Genomic DNA, 16,651 nt, shown 5'->3' on the forward strand with positions numbered 1-16,651 from the left:
GTACAGTGACAGTACAGTACAGTAGAGGGACCCCCCCACACGGTAACTCTGTCATTTCTCAACCGTTTCGGACGCGGGGCAGCTCTAACATAACCATCCAAAAAACATTTAAATCCTTGCCGTTTGGCAGAAACCTTACAACTCCACATTTAAACTTTAAAGTTTAATTATTTTTGCATAATTATTTATTCATTATTAAATTAGTTCCCAATAGTTCATCTTTCAAGATTGTCGCACAACAGTAGTGAAAATAGCAGATCTACAAGCTCACATCCCGTCGTGTCGAGCTGGTTTCTCGTTTCCACCCGACAGTGACGAAATATTAGCATCCCCATCAGCATCCTGTTGACCTCTCTCTCTCATTGTGAATGTTTTTTTTTTTTTTTTTTTTAGATATTTTTTTGCGGCTTACGCCTTTTTTTTTTTTTTTTTTTTTTGAAGGGACAGACAGTAGGCTGACAGGAAACGGGAGAGAGATGGGGGGATGACATGCAGTAAAGGCCGTGTCGGGTCCGGGAGTCGAACCCGCGGCACACCGCGACTGGATTACCAGTCCGGTGCCCAGACCGTTACGCTACGGCCTGGGCCTCATTGTGAATGTTAATCACACATTCCTGCTGCTCAGCCTCAGAGGCTGAATAGACACCAGCTGAACTACTAATTAATTTGGCCTGACATTTAGCAGAGGACCAGCAGAACACTCATCCAACCGGGCCTGACCCAAAGCCTGACATTAGCAGAGGTTCCAGCAGAACAATCATCCAACCGGGCCTGACATTAGCAGAGGACCAGCAGGACACTCATCCAACCGGGCCTGACCCAAAGCCTGCTCTGGAGCTCACTGATAAGGATCAGATTGCACAGTCCAAATCCGTCCGTGTTCATTTTGACTTTATAAGAGTTTTTTGATTGATTGATATGTTTATTGACAATGTTTACATTGTACAGAAAAATGCACACATAGTTATACATCACTATCAAAAGGATAAATGCAAGAAAGCCGACGGCTTATTTCCATTGCAGTCCCTTAGTTGAAAATGAAACACAGCTATGAGTATGTCCAAGTGAGTGTTTATATAACACAGGAATGTGTTATATAATAATTAGCGGTATTATATTATTATTATTGTTTATTTTATTTTATTTTTTGTGTGTTTTTCGCGTGAGCGCGTATGTGTGCGTGTGCCTATATGTTAGGGCATGGGTTTTCAACAGGTGGTCCGTGGACCACTGGTGGTCCGTGGAGGTATTGCATGTGGTCCCTGACCATTCATTTAGTATATTTAGTATAGGATTTGTTGATTTGTTATAAATGTTCTTTCCACTAGTTGAGAAACCGTGAACTGAATGACCTGGTGACCTGTGATGAGTCCATCCATGTAGTAATTTACTGACACGTTGGAGTTCAAGAAATCCAACAGAAAAGGGGAGTTAGAATCTCAAGAAGGGGGAAGTGCACCGGATTGTCTGGCAGTGGTTGAGTCATTATTATTAGGACATTTTACCAGTAGTAGTTGAGAAACAGTGCAAGTGTTAACTTACAAAAGCACTAATCTTATAGCCCATATCCCCACCCAACACAATAGTGGTCCCCAGGTTGATTCTAAGTCAGGGTGGTGGTCCCTCGTTCACAATCAGTTGAAAACCCCTGTGTTAGGGCATTCACTTCTAGTCATTTTTACTAGTTGACTAGTTGCCTACTTTACTAGTCGACTACGGCAGTTGTTTAACCAGCTATTATGTAAAAAAATATATAATAATAAAACGGTGTACATTGGTGACTATAACTATAATCTACCTCATCTTGAGGCCTACAAAATCGGGAAAAAAATTAAAATGTTTCTTATCAACTAGTCAACTAGTACCAACAAGGTCGACTAGTGGATTTACTAGTCGACTAGTAAACTAGTCGACTAGTTGCTTAATGCCCTACTACATGTATGTGTACACAAGAGACAATGGGTACATACCACACATCAGGGGGATATGCAGTAGTAAAAGGATACAGCAGAGCAGAGTGTGTAACAATCTGACACCGAGGAGAAAACATTACTGGGCAGCCCACACGGACAACATCAATAATGTATAGCACGCCCTATACAACCTATAAAAGGAATTATAGACTGCTAAGGCAGCGTTTCTACTGAACTTATACTGTATGCAGCCACATAAGGACATACAGTACTGCCTTCTTTATCATTGACTCTAAATATGTAATTTTTAAAGTATAGCCTGTGCGTTGCGCACAGAATCATTTTAACCCATTCTGACCGGGCACCCCTTTTGGTGTCGGCATCATGTTATGCTTTAGCTATTGAAAAATAGCAGATCTACAAGCTCATATCGCGCCACTCGGTGGCTTGTACGAGCTTGTAGGTCTGCTATTTTTGAAAAAAATCGAAGAACGACTGACATTTTTTTAATCTGATCTCAGGTCAGAATGGGTTCATCAGACCAGTGTGTGTCCCGTGGAAAACCTCGTGTGAATCTGATCTCAGGTCAGAATGGGTTAAAATCAGAGTTTATCAGCCACGGGGCGGAGGGCAGGACACTGGCACACCTCCAAGGCTCCAACCGATACGTATCACAGTTTGATTGATCACTATGGGCAAATACTGTATGTGCTTTGAATTTAACCATCCTATAACTATTCTATCTGGTGTCCTGCCGGCATCGGAAATGGACAGTTTGCATCTTTATCAAGTAAATGAAGATGCACTTTGTGTGAAGTGAACAGCTTTTTATCACAATGGTCATGTTACTGTATGATAATGAAGTCATCAAAGTCTCGTATAAAGCACACAGACTTGGCACCCACTCATGGCGCACTGTGGCACCCATTAGTAAATAGTCCATAGACTTGTTTGCCACATGACGGCACACACAAAGCCACGCATTGGAGCCGATTGCGCCGCTCAAAAGTCAAATTTATTGCCCAGGCCGTAGCGTAACGGTCTGGGCACCGGACTGGTAATCCAGTCGCAGTGTGCCGCGGGTTCGACTCCCGGACCCGACACGGCCTTTACTGCATGTCATCCCCCCATCTCTCTCCCGTTTCCTGTCAGCCTACTGTCTGTCCCTTCAAAAATCAATAAAAGGCGTAAGCCGCAAAAAAATATCTTAAAAAAAAAAAAAAAAGTCAAATTTATTGAAATTGGAACAGGCCTCTTTCTCTTCATTCTCTCCAAATTCTGGGCAATGGAACATTTTGTTAGTGAGGTATGGAATTACTGTAATTGATTTTTTTTTGTATAACTATTTGACACCAGAACACGTCGACATGTTAACCTTCCCTCTTACAAGGAAAACACTAGACTGAGTCGCTTGATTCCACTGGAAATCTGATTTAGTTTAGTTACTGTCAATGTCTTCACCCATGTCCAACTGGGTTTTACATTTTACAAGCTTACATTAATTTGTTTTTTATAATTATTATTACCGGTATTATTATTATTATTATTATGTATTAGGCCTACAACATTGTATGACAATAAATACCATTCTGACAGACGTTAATCCTGTGTATAGTGTGTACACTATACACACACTATACATTTTTCTTTGGGAATGTGGGTCATAACAGTATTTCGGCCTTACTTTCAAGCAGGTAAGGAAGTCGTCTAACCGGTTGTAAAACTATCCGTTATATCCATCCCTACTCCCTACTGCATTGTTGTCACTGGACAACAAATGCCCTGTGGACACACACACACACACGCACACACACACACACACGCACACACACAGGTGTATTTCCGGGCGGTGCATGATATCCCCCTCCAGTGACTGTACTAATGGGAAGATTTCTCCAGCTTAGGAAAAGGGCAAACTAAATGGCGGGGCCCTCCAAAATGCCCTAACGATTTATAGTCTTTTAGAAACACAGTAAATCACAAAGTTTAAGGTCCTCAAATATAGTAGTACACGCACACGCACACATGCACGCGTGCACACACACACACGCGCACGCGCGCGCTCTCCTGCCAATCTATGGGCACGGCCGAGGCCAGGTGCTGAATCTGCCGAGTGTGCTTGTCATCCGTCAATAGCATATGCATATAAGGTGACACACACACACACACACACACACACACACACACACACACACACACACACACACAGCTGTGCTCAGAACATTTAGATGGTACCTTAGAGGAGATGATTCTGTTGTCGGCAAAGCGTTGCGGTACGTAGTGGCCATGTTGGGGGAAGCGGTTAGCCACGTACACCGTCCTGGTCTCACTCTGGTGGGGAGGGTCAAACCCCTGGAGGGGGGGGAAGCAGGGACACAAGGGGTTAAATGTCAAAGTAGTCGGTCAAGTTTGAATTATGATGCATTCAACCCTCAGTGATCTGAGAGATCACTGAGGGAAATCCTCATTTGCAAAAATGATGCCGAGATGACATACATATAAACAATAATAAAAAGCAGTAAAAAAACAGAAAGACAATAATTTAACACCAATCAGTTAAAACAGTTAGTACTGTACAGGTAATGCACGTAAAGTACGTTCCTACGACGATTCTAATGTCTTACTAACTGTCTTCTTAAAAACTATATGTTCCTATATCAGTGTGGTGGTCAAACGGCCCCCAAGGACCCCCAAAAAATTTATATGAATTTGGCCGCCGTCCCCAATCTCAAAATATTTTGTTTTAGGGACCCCGATTATTGGTATTCGAATTTTCACAATTCTTCGAAAGTAGTGTATATACACGCTCATAGCGTGTCACTTGAACTCACTTCTTGCCACAATATAACAATAATAATAATACGGCACTCAAGGTCACCGTACAACAAGTTAAAAACAGTTGACACAAAACATAGTTAAAAGCAAAAGCAGACAATAAAGTATAGTTTGTATACAGCAGAAAACAGATCAATATGATCAGATCAACAGATCAAGCTTGTATATACAGCAGAAAACAGCGCAATATGAGCTCGTATATCTCCTTTTGAATAGCCAACCAAGACCATGGAGATACACATCAGCAATTATTTTGAAATAACAGATAAGTCGATTCTGGCTGTGGGAATGTGGGTAATATGACGATATTGACAAGAGAGACAATGTGATTGTGAACATCATGGAAGGATATTATGAAGCAGAGATGCATTACTGTCTGTTATCATGGCAAAGGTTTCAACACACTGCCTGTAGAAGCCATCCTCACTGTTTTGTATGTCTATTTATTATTAACCCATTCTGGGCGGGAACCCATTTTGGTGTTAGCATCATGTCGTGCTTTAGCTATTGAAAAATAGCAGATCTACAAGCTCATACGAGCTTGTAGGTCTGCTATTTTTGAAAAATCGAAGAGCGACTGACATAGAAGACATTTTTTAGAAACTGATCTCAGGTCAGAATGGGTTCATTATTGTTTGGACAACAGGGGCACGCCTCCCCAGCCCTAATTGCTTGCCAGAGGGTATAAGTAGGCCTGGGTGATTGGGGAGCGGCATGCACCTGGTGGACAAACGTTTTTTTACCTGACAGACAGACAGAGAGAAAGACAGCAGAGACATCATGCCATAACAAGGAAGAGAAGATGTGACTGTAATGTATCAGTGGCTACGTTTACATGGACAGTTAAATCCCCTTTTCATTCAGAATAAAAGTTAAATCCTATTAAATGTAAACACCTACAAAAACCTAAATCGGAATGAAAATGACCATTCTGATTTAAACTTAGATCTGATGTGACTGACCGGTTTATTCCATTTTAAAATCCTATTGAAACAATTGTGGACTCATGTAAACACTCATTCGGATTTAAGTTCATTCTGGTCTTTCTGTGCATGCTTGTTTCCATGTAATTGGTATGGCTATATTATGCTCTTGTTTTGCGATTCATTATAAGAAACTAGACATGTTTAATTTCACATCTCTGAGAGCAACCTCTCATAGGCTACACAGACAGGATACATCAAATATAAAGTAATATGGCATAAAAGTGTTTTTTTATTATTTTGTTTTACCTGAAATGTAGTGGAGTAGAAGTACAAATATTGGAAATTGGAAATACTCAAGTAAAGTAGAAATACCTCAATGTTTTACTTTAGCAGAGTACTAAGGTAAATGTACTTATTTACTTTCCAAAACTGGACGTAAACATATCCGCCCCGCCCCCTATCCAATCAGAAGCCTTCCCAGCCCCAAACCTGATGTGGAATGAAATAATGGGATTTAAAAGTATTGTCCATGTAAACACTCATTCGGAATGACATTTCCCATGTAAACACGCAGCAAAAAACATTACTTCTGAATTAATTAATTCTGAAGTGAATGTAACCGTGTAATGTAACCGCAGCCACTCACTGCACTTTGGAAAGTAAATGCAAACCAAAATGACATTGAACCTGTGGACAATGTTTCTTATGTCTGCGTACATCCATAATCCCTGAGTGCATCAGTGGGTTTGTTGGCTAAGGTAGAAGAAATGTTTGGAACCAACAAAATGGCCACAACACTGCCAATAATGACACTATGGCCAACCAACACTACACCCCAGAAACCTTTTGACAGAGCAGCCTCTGACAGACTAATTGTCTAATTGTCACATTCATTGTATTTATGGCCAACATCATTTGCTGTTCATAATAAAATCTGGGAATACATTTCTTAGCAAGAATTATCTTCACCAGTGTGTTTGTAAGGGTGTCACTGTCTACTAACATTAGGCCGTATTGTGAGGTCCCTTTTCGTTCAGTTCCGTTCCCACGGAAGGGGGACTACACAATTCTTTCTCCATAAAAGAGATTTATAGGTAGAAAGTCCAAATAAAAAAGTTCTACTGCAGTTTTTTTATAATCCGTGATCGAAGACGGGACTATTTCTTACAAGGCGTAATAATATGTGCAAGGGGAGTGGTGTGGTTTTGGTCACGTGGACCAATCGCGTAGCCGCTTTATTCCCTTGAGTATGCGCGTGACGTCATCGTATGCGGAAGAACTTTTTGTTGTCCATAGCAACCTAGCAACTCACTGTTGCGACGCTGTTTTCATTCACTCTAAACTGGGAAGATGGGAAAGAGCCGTTGTGCGATTGACTGTACAAACAGATTAAAAAAGAACTCGGAGCTATCCTTTTACAGACTGCCGAAATGTAAAGAAAAAAGAAGTAAATGGATCGCTGCACTTCGCCGATGTAGTCATGTTTCAGGGCTACTGGATTTGCGGGTGCCACTTTCACTTTGCGTCAGGTATGTTGCTTTTTTTGTAAAACCATACGTTCAATGTAAAAGGGCCTTTTCACACAATGTCCCGTTTTAAACGAACCTAACGGAGTTCTCTTCTTGTGGCTCAAAAAGTGGATTAACATTGTCCGTTCCCCTGAAAGAGATCTGGTCAGGAGTAATTACTCATCAACATGTTACGTGAGTCCGTGGAAAGACTTGATGTTAATGTTCTTATTGATCAACACACCCTGCAGTTACTGAATGTTAAGTCTCCATGGTTTTCCTCAGAATATCGTATGACACTGATTTATATGACACATTAAGAGTCCACTGATAACCACTACAGTGGTTAAATATCAAACTTTTTTTTGTTTGTTTTTTTCAAGGACCCACATAACGTTTGATTGTTATTGCACAAATGGACTTACTCTGAGAGTGTACGAATGGAACCAAATGGACCCATAGTGTCAGAGTTACAGACCTGCATGTGTCCAATTGTACACTCAGGCTGTAAGGGTCCATTTGGTTCCATCTCTCAGAGTTACAGACCTGTAAGGTCCATTTGGTTCCACTCTCACAGACCTGTAGGCTTAAGGCCTAAGAAGGGTCCATTTGGGGTCCAATGGGGTCCATTGGTTCCATTTGTACACTCAGTTACAGACATGCAGGCTAATCCTCTCTCACTCTAATGCCAGACTGGCATTAGAGTGAGACACTAGCATTGCCAGTGTGTGCCAGTGGTCACCCTTGGCACCCGTGGTTAAAGCTGCCTACCCCTGCTCTACAACAACAATGTTGTGAGCTTGTAGATCTGCTATTTTCTGCAAATGTTCCCTCCAGAATAGGGATGCTATTGTTCCAGTGGTTAATGTAAAAAAAGAATCTCACAATGATTTGGCAGCCCCGTCCCGGATGAGTTTGTTTTGAGGCTGATGTCTGAAACAGGACATATGTGAAAACACCCCATATATGTAAACAAATTAATATCATATTTCTAGTAAATGTTTTTGTTGTTTTTGTTATTTAAGGGGAAAAGAGTGATGATCCTCTACATCCTGACTACGTGCCAAGGTTATTTGGTTTCACCTCCATCACTGATCGAAGTACAGCAGAGGTACAGACTGTTGTTGAAGTCCCAGGCATTGGGGTCCAGACAGAGGAAACACAAAATGACATTGCCTCATTACATGAACAGATTAAATCTTTAAATGCTGAATGTCAATCACTTAGGGATAAAGTCAACAAATTAGAAAGTGAGTTGAAACATCGTACTCTTGATCCTTCAGAATTTGATGACAGCAAAATGAAATTCTTCACAGGACTTTCATGTTGTTGTTCAATTTTGTGTCACCAAGTTTACCACCTCCTGCAAAACAGTCACTTAGTGATACTCAGAGACTTCTGCTTACACTGAGGAAGCTGCGCCTCAATCTGTCTGAGGAACTTTTAGGTTACCTGACCTCTTTGGCATTCATTGAGTCAACTGAGGTAAGCCAAGCAGGTTCATCTTGGCAGCAGTTTTAACCTTGACCAGTCAACTTTCAACACACTGAGCGAATATGTGTGCCACCTGTATGGCCAATCATCTGCCAAAAATGTGAATGATGCAAGGTACAAATCATTCTGTACGGCATCATCAGCTTTGCCAGAACTGTCCATTCCCCCAAAAAGTGATGCTCTCCACCAACATTGCAAAAGGGCACAGTGATGAGACGTTCTCTGACTAGTAGGATGTGTGCTCCTTCACCCATTGGCAGTGGATGGGGCATGGAGGATGGGGAGTTAACAGTAACATGGATGACTAGAAATCCTGCCCCTGATAGTGTGATGCAGGTAGTCCACTGTAATTGTAAAAAAAAGAGACTGAAAGATGTTCATGTATGTCTGCAAAACTGTCTTGCACTGATTTATGTCACTGCCAGGACTGTGAAAATGTGTCAAAAGAAACAGAAGAAAGAGGTACATGGGATGATGACTCTGATGAAAGTGATAGGGATGAGTAACCCAACATGTTACCATGTAGGCGGCGGCCTACTACTTGTTTTGTTCAAGAATTATTAAGATGTTAAAGAATTGCCACACTACCTACATCCATTTAAATGCAATGCATAAATGCAAACAGCACAGACTACTTACACAGCCAACAGAAGGTTTTATTGTGATGCATTTGTATGCTATTTTGTATTTTCATTTCCTTGGCAGGGGGGGGGGGGGTGGATGTACAAATGACAGATGCTGTGACACTTTGCGGTACTTGTAAATAAATAAATGTTTCATACAATTATGTTGTAATCATTCTGACCTCTAGTACTTAAATTTTTAGTCTTGTGCATTTTTTGCATTATTGCAATTTAGGGGGCGTGGTAACATTTGGATAGATTTTCTGCCATTTCTTTTAAGTTGAAGCATATTCTTTAAGAAATATGCTACATTACATGATCTAAATTCACATATGAGTAAACTAAAGGCACCAATACTTGTTTCAGATGTTAAGTATATGCATTTGAGAAAGATTTTGTGTTGCCAAAAACACATTTTACAAGCAAAAACAGCACTGTTTATACATTTATGGCTTGTGACAAAATACTGCAGAATATTATGAGTAGAACTTTTAACCCAAAGTCTAAAAGGGTATTATCTATGAAAAAATGCATTGAATGAGTAGTTCGCATGACATGGGAACGAAACTCATTTTCTAAGCACTTTTTCATGGGTCCCAACACGGCCTACATATCCCACATTTGTTTCTATCCAACCACCCTAGGGGCATTTTTGACAGCTGCTGAAAGTTGGGGTACCATCAACAACCAATGGGCAAAATGTTCTACATTTGTCAGTAAAAAACACATGTTGAATAACATTCTTGGTAAGAAATGTATTCCCAGATTTGACATTATTCTGATAATATTCCCTGACTAATCCCTCTCTGCTTTTAGTGTGTGTGGGGGGGGGGGGTAGAGGGGACGAGGATTTCTTTATCAGAACAATGAATTCAGACAACAGACGAGGGAATCCATTAATCCAAATATCCATCAGACTGTTGGAAGCAGGTTTACATGTCATAGGGCAACTGCTGGAGAATTATGTAAAAGTGCTATTTGATCCTGGTCTCTGGCACACCCACACCACGCATGCACAGCTCAGCGTATGTGAGGATGTATACTGTAGCTGCCTAGCCACGTCACTCTCACTCTCACAACACGGTGAACACATGTAAACCATTAGCATCTGCCTCTCTCTGCTGCTGTTTTCGCAACATCGTGCTCTTGGGAGAAAAAAAAGAAGAAAACAAAAAAGATCCACTGTACACACACCCACACACCTTTCTTTAATCTTTCTGGTTCCGTTTATCCAGCTATTGTCTTGCAGTCTCACAGTGTGATTGTGTCCAACAAGCTATAATCAGTCCTAGGAAACACCAACTTTCTCATCCAGTGATTGCGTTGGTGCGGTTTGGCCTTCAGACTGGGTTGGGAAATCTATAGCCTACACTCTTACTCTGTAAGGGCCTCTCAATTCTAATGACTACTGTAAATGTAAGTGTATGCAGTCTCTTAATGTTAACCTAACATCTAACATCCCATTGAAAGGGACTTTCCCACAGAGTCCACTATGCTTCCAAAAAGTTTCAATATTTGATTTGTTACATCGTATATACAGTACACAAGAGTAAACTTATTTGGTTTTGTTCAATCATGCAGTTCTAGCGAAGCAGAGGAGACTTGCTGAACCCCTGTTGAACACACCAACAATACACTTTGCTTTTATAAACCAGCTATTCAACAAGAACACCGTTGTTCCCCTTTGGGGGTGCTTGTAGGCATCAGGGATCATGTGTCAACCACATGAGTGCAACATCCTCAGTTCACTTCTCGCCGGAGCCCTACAGTACAATAGGTGTGGCATTTCCTTCCACTTTATCTAGCCTTCAGGTTCCTGTCTCTTTATTCTACCTAAAATCAAATCAAAGCAAAAACTCACATGTCTGTCATGTTTAAAAAAAAAGGTTAAGTTCTTTGTAATTATAGTTTACAAAACAAAAAAAAATATATGTAATCTCAACACCATTATAATAGAACAATTTATAGCAGGTGAGAGGTGACAGAAACAGAAGCTGTCCGTGTGTTTATGTGCAAGATAGGAGGCTAAAGAGGCTTTCAACTCTCAGCTTTCACTTTCAATCATCTTATGCGACATTGCAACTGTATTGTTTTCTCAATTTAGGGCTGAGCAGTACAATCCAAGTCTGATCGATTAGAGATAAACTTGCCAACTTGTTAAGAAAGGTCTTAAAAAGGTTTTTCAGTCTGAATACTGTCAGTGAGGGGATTATAAAAGCTTTGCAGTTCATCTACATTCTACAAAGGACAAACTCAAATGTCAGCAAGATATACGATAGCCTATATGAAACAAATAGATGGAAGCAGGGTCCTTTGCCATTAACACGTAATGCACTACCGGTACTCCCTGACAGAGGATTAGCTGTCCATGTTTACTGGGCATAGATATCAATTTCAAAATAGAGGAGAATAATATTTTTTTTATTTTTCTCCAGATTTTTAAAACAGCACTTGTGTGCTCAGTTTCTCCTCCTCATGTACATTAGACATATGCATGGCCCCTGAAAAATAACTTTACCTAGTCTCAATTCATGTTCTCCTTCCCACTGTATACCAATGTCACCGGGAATTAACTGATAAGAAGTAAATGAATAAATAGCACTGTTGCCCATTTTATCGTCCTGTTCATATACTGTATCAAGGTCAACCAACCAACTGTTAGTTCCACTGATTAAAGTATATCATTTGATTTTGATGTTGATGTTTGAATAATGAATTGCATTTTTATAGTGCTCAAAGCGCTTTACAGTGGTTAATTCATTCATACATTGGGAAGTGAAGTGGCAAACAGTCGACGCCAGTGTCCTCACTTCCCACATTCAGACACCAATGGTGGCGAGCTCATACCAACCGACTCATTGGAGGCAATGTATAGGGTTCAGTGTCTTGCCCAAGGACACTTCGACATGTGGACAGGAGGAGGAGCCGGGATCCGAACCGCCGACCCAGGGATCATTGGACGACCTGCTGTACCTCCTGAGCCACAGCCGCCCCACTTGCTGATCAGAGCACTGCACCTATCTACAGTATCTATGCTACCTAGCCATTTGGCTATCACATCACGTCAGAACATTTTTTTATTTGTACCGAGAACAGAACAGGAGAAAATAAAGCACCAAATGCATGTTGGCCACACTTTGGAAGCACAGGGACAACCCTGTACAGTAGGGGTGTATTGTATAGTCTCTGAGTCTGTATGTGACTAAAGTGAGTGGCAGTGTTGCAAAACGCAGTGGTGTTGAACTGTTGATACAGTATAATCAATATTTCTGTAACATATGGGTTATCTGTCCCGTCTAAGCTCTTTATCTGAAATTTAAAACCCATTTTGGGCGGGAACTTCTTTTGGTGTTAGCATTATGTTATGCTTTAGTTTAGCTATTGAAAAATAGCAGATCTACAAGGTTGTAGGTCTGCTATTTTTGAAAAATCGAAGAACCACTGACATAGAAACATAGCTTTTTCAGAAAACTGTCAGGATGTAAAAGACATTTTTAGAATCTGATCTCAGGTCAAAATGGGTTAAAAGATTTATTATACACCGTCTGTCAGGTCACATCATTTATTTCTTCATTTTGACTGTAATTTTTAGGCGAAGTGGGCCACTGTCACTACTGTATAAAGGAAGCATCCTCTGTAGAATAAAACAATAGTTTTCTCCCATATTACAGGCAAACAAAATAAACAACATGAAAAGTAATGTGTGGACAACATTGCTTCTAGTTGCCAATGTAGCCAGGCCTACAATATATCTTCTTCTATCTAGGATTAGTTCCCTGGCTCAAACTGTTTTTCTACCTTGCCTTTTTTTTTGACTGATGGTGGGATCTGAAGAAAAGCTGCAGCAACTGGGGAGCCACTGAGTCTAGGGACTCTAGGGATGTCCTGATTCGATTCCGATTATTTGATTTTGAGTATCTGCCGATTACAATTTTTCCCGATCAGATATTTATATTTTTATAGAACACTTAAGTTATGCCATATCACAACAGTGCAATATCCAAAATTACAGACAATATCCAGTCTAATATCATGATATGGATAAAATATCGATACTAGGTATGTCCCGATCACATTCTTTTGCTCCCGATCCGATTCCGATCATTAGAAAAGGACGTGATCGGCCTGGATTTCCGATCACGTTGATCGGAATCGAGACAACCCTAGATGCAACCCTTAATGATATCACCTTTCTATAAGCCATATTTGCTTTGGCCAAGCCTTTAGACCTTTAATCATACTATAGGCAGATTCTCTATAATGTGCCTTCCCAGCCTCATCCTTGCAATACTCATTACTTATTATTCTGTCTGAATTACGCTTGACCAAAGTCCCCCATTTCCTCCTCAGTGTTTACATTCCCCAGGGAAACACGACGGCGAGAAAATAAACACAAAGGGGACACTATATATGCAACTATAAGAGCCGATAATTAATATCCCAAACTTGCATCTTCTCTGCACTTCCTGCTGGCATTTCAGATTGACGATCGACTCAACAGACTAGACACAGGAATCAAGGACCCTTTCTCCTTTGCAAGAAATCCTGAACAGGCATAATACACAGAGAAATACTGCAACGCCGGCTCTCTTGCATTCTCGCCCTCCCTTTTAACCAAAGATTGGACCAACATTAGGAAATATTCTAGTTTAACCGGTGATGTATTTACTTTTACTGCCAGGATGTGTCCATTTAAAAAAGGTACATTAGTGCTTCCGCACTCAAGAGCACAAGCCACAATTCAAAATCCAGTAACCGATAAACTTAATCTTAGATCCATTCAGTGGTAACTGACTGAATGAAGACACTTTTTAACTAGCCTTGTCATCTCTGCTTCTATAGAACCTTGTGTTGGGTCTACAGTAACTCTAGACAGAGTCAATATTTATCTACTTGGCCGCGTACTGTATACGTCTGAGTCCATTTCTCTGAACTGTATAAGACAGTTATGTTGTCATACTTGCTGTACATGACAGATATAAGGAATCACTGACACTCAACCTACTTTTAAGCATAATTTAAAGACAAGCCCTGTGAGACACTCATGGACGTAATTTGGCTTATATCTCCATTAATGTTTAGCAGCTTATTAAAGGCATAAGGCAGCCATAACTTGAGTTATACAGTAAAATAGGAAGGGCTGGGCGATAAATGGACTAAAATACTTCGATATCAATATGTTGACGATAATTGCATTATGATGATGACGCAAGTGTTCTCCATTCATCAAATCCTGAAAATGTGGCTCAAATCGTTGAATATTCCTTCAGAGCGAACGTTTTTAACTCAAATCTTTGCTTCTGGGACTGTCCCTGGCTGGAACAACATATTTTCAGTGGCCAAATAGTAAATACATAAAATGTTTGTGGTCTTTGACATGAAATAGTTTGAGAACCACTGACAGGCCTATAGAAACATTGTTTTTTTCAGAAAACTGAAAGCCTTTTTTAAATCGGCCTCAGGTCTGAATAGGTTAAGGTTAAGCATATCCCAATATCCCAATAAACATATTTGTATAATACAAAAAAATTACAGCTAGGCAGATTCCTAAACAATATTTGGGTGCAGTAGCAGCAGGCTATAGCAGGCAGTAATATGAAGAACTTTCCCCTTCACTTTATTAAAGAAAACTGACCAAATTCTAACCATATAGGCTACTATAATATTAATCTGACATACTAATTGAATTCATTCATTTTATATTCATGTATTTGTTTGTTTGTTTATTGGGGTGGGGAATACTCTATGGGTGGGGTCCTCAATGTTTTCTCAATCTCGGACAGCCTAATCAATGTCAATGACGTCACCACGCAGCAGCCTGTGTGATTATTGATCTCAGTCAGCAAACACCACCTGGCTGTATGTCTTCCACAGTGAGTCAGTGAACACAAACCTATTAGCGCGACAGAGTAGACAACCAGACATGTTTGTGTAGCCTACTGCTCAGTCAGTCAGTCAGTCAGTCAGTAGAACACTTAGCCAACAATGATAAACAAAAGTTTAGATATTGTAAACCCTATCAAATACGTGATATAATGTGAAATGAATGGGGTTAACGCATTAAGTCACCCAACAAAACACTACACTTCCTCGTGTCGTGCGCCAACGGACAAGAAGAATGACGAATCAACTGAAAGACGTTTTCGTCAACGTTCACGTTTAGGTAACCATGTGCACCGTACAAAACCACCTCCTGTTTGTTCAATAATAATATGTATTATGTACAGTGTATCTATAAGAGAGAGAGAGAGAGAGAGAGAGAGCGCAACACGAACCCGTCAATGAATTGTTTCGTTTTGTACTGTGTCCGAGTTTTAGACGACTTTTATACAAGTGTTATATGTATTTATATACTTTTATATACGATGTATTAGCAGCCAGGGTAGCTATATTAGCAGGCTAACGTAAATGTACTGTTGACTGTTCTGTTGTAGGCTGTCAGTCAAGTCAACCACCGTCAATGTTGTGGACGTGATGTCGGCATAGATAGCAGCAGGCTAGCTAACTTCTGTCTGTCTGTGCATCTCTCCTATAACTCAGGTATATGTTTGTTTTCAACACTGTACGTGTCTACGGTGTCGGCATGTTGTTATTTATTACAACTGCAACACCACGGGCTTTTTTGTTTGTTTGTTTGTAGTCAAGACAGTTTTATTGTTATTACCAGCTGCTGTCTTATCCACCGGAGCATCCCTCTGCTTTGAGACCGACTGCTGAGCCCCAGCCTCGGTCCTCCTCCTCCTCCTCCTCCGTCCAAGTATAGCCAGCAGAGAGCCACACACACACACACAGCTAGCCCCCGACGCTAGCTACTATACTACTAGCCGCTACTACTCCAACAAAACCTCCCCGAACCATGAATGTTGTTTCTCCTCCCAAAAAGCAGGCCGATCGGTCTTCTTAGTGTTGCTCCTCGCATTATACGGGTATACGCGACTCATTCATTCATGCAGCCAGACTGTCTGCCTGGCGGGCGGGCGGCTGTCTGTCTGTCGCGCACGGCGGGGGCCGATCTTCGGCGGCGTGTGAGCGATAATATTGTTGTTATTAATATATTATAACAATAATCCCCCGTTGGAAGAAGAAGTGACAGCAGGCGGATGGCCACGAAGTCATTCCGAGCTACGCTACACCTCCTCTCTCTCATTCGCTCTCTGTGTGTGTGTCTCTCACCTCAGTCACCTCCCTCCTCCCTCTCTCTCTCTCTCTCTCATTTTCGCTCTGTGCCTCTGTCTCTCGCTCACCTCACACCACCCCTCCCTCTCTCTCTCTCTCTCTCATTCGCTCTCTGCCTCTGTCTCGGTGTCTCTCGCTCACCCCACTCCACCCCCCCCCCCCTCTCACCTCACCAC

General features: G+C 41.1%; 1 protein-coding gene across 1 annotated transcript in view; it reads right to left on the minus strand.

Moving 5' to 3' along the window:
* Nucleotides 1–16,428, minus strand: part of atp11b (ATPase phospholipid transporting 11B) — a 93,245-nt gene extending 76,817 nt beyond the window's left edge. The window contains exons 1-2 of the mRNA XM_083768095.1: nucleotides 15,964–16,428; nucleotides 4,149–4,265 (exon numbers count right to left, since the gene is read on the minus strand). Coding sequence (XP_083624221.1) covers nucleotides 4,149–4,265; nucleotides 15,964–15,990 — 144 coding nt within the window. The 5' untranslated portion in view covers nucleotides 15,991–16,428. The remainder of the gene's footprint in view (nucleotides 1–4,148; nucleotides 4,266–15,963) is intronic.
* Between the last annotated feature and the right edge of the window lie 223 nt (nucleotides 16,429–16,651).

Source organism: Protomyctophum parallelum (genome assembly GCF_964188405.1).
Source record: "Protomyctophum parallelum genome assembly, chromosome: 6".
NCBI lineage: Eukaryota > Metazoa > Chordata > Actinopteri > Myctophiformes > Myctophidae > Protomyctophum > Protomyctophum parallelum.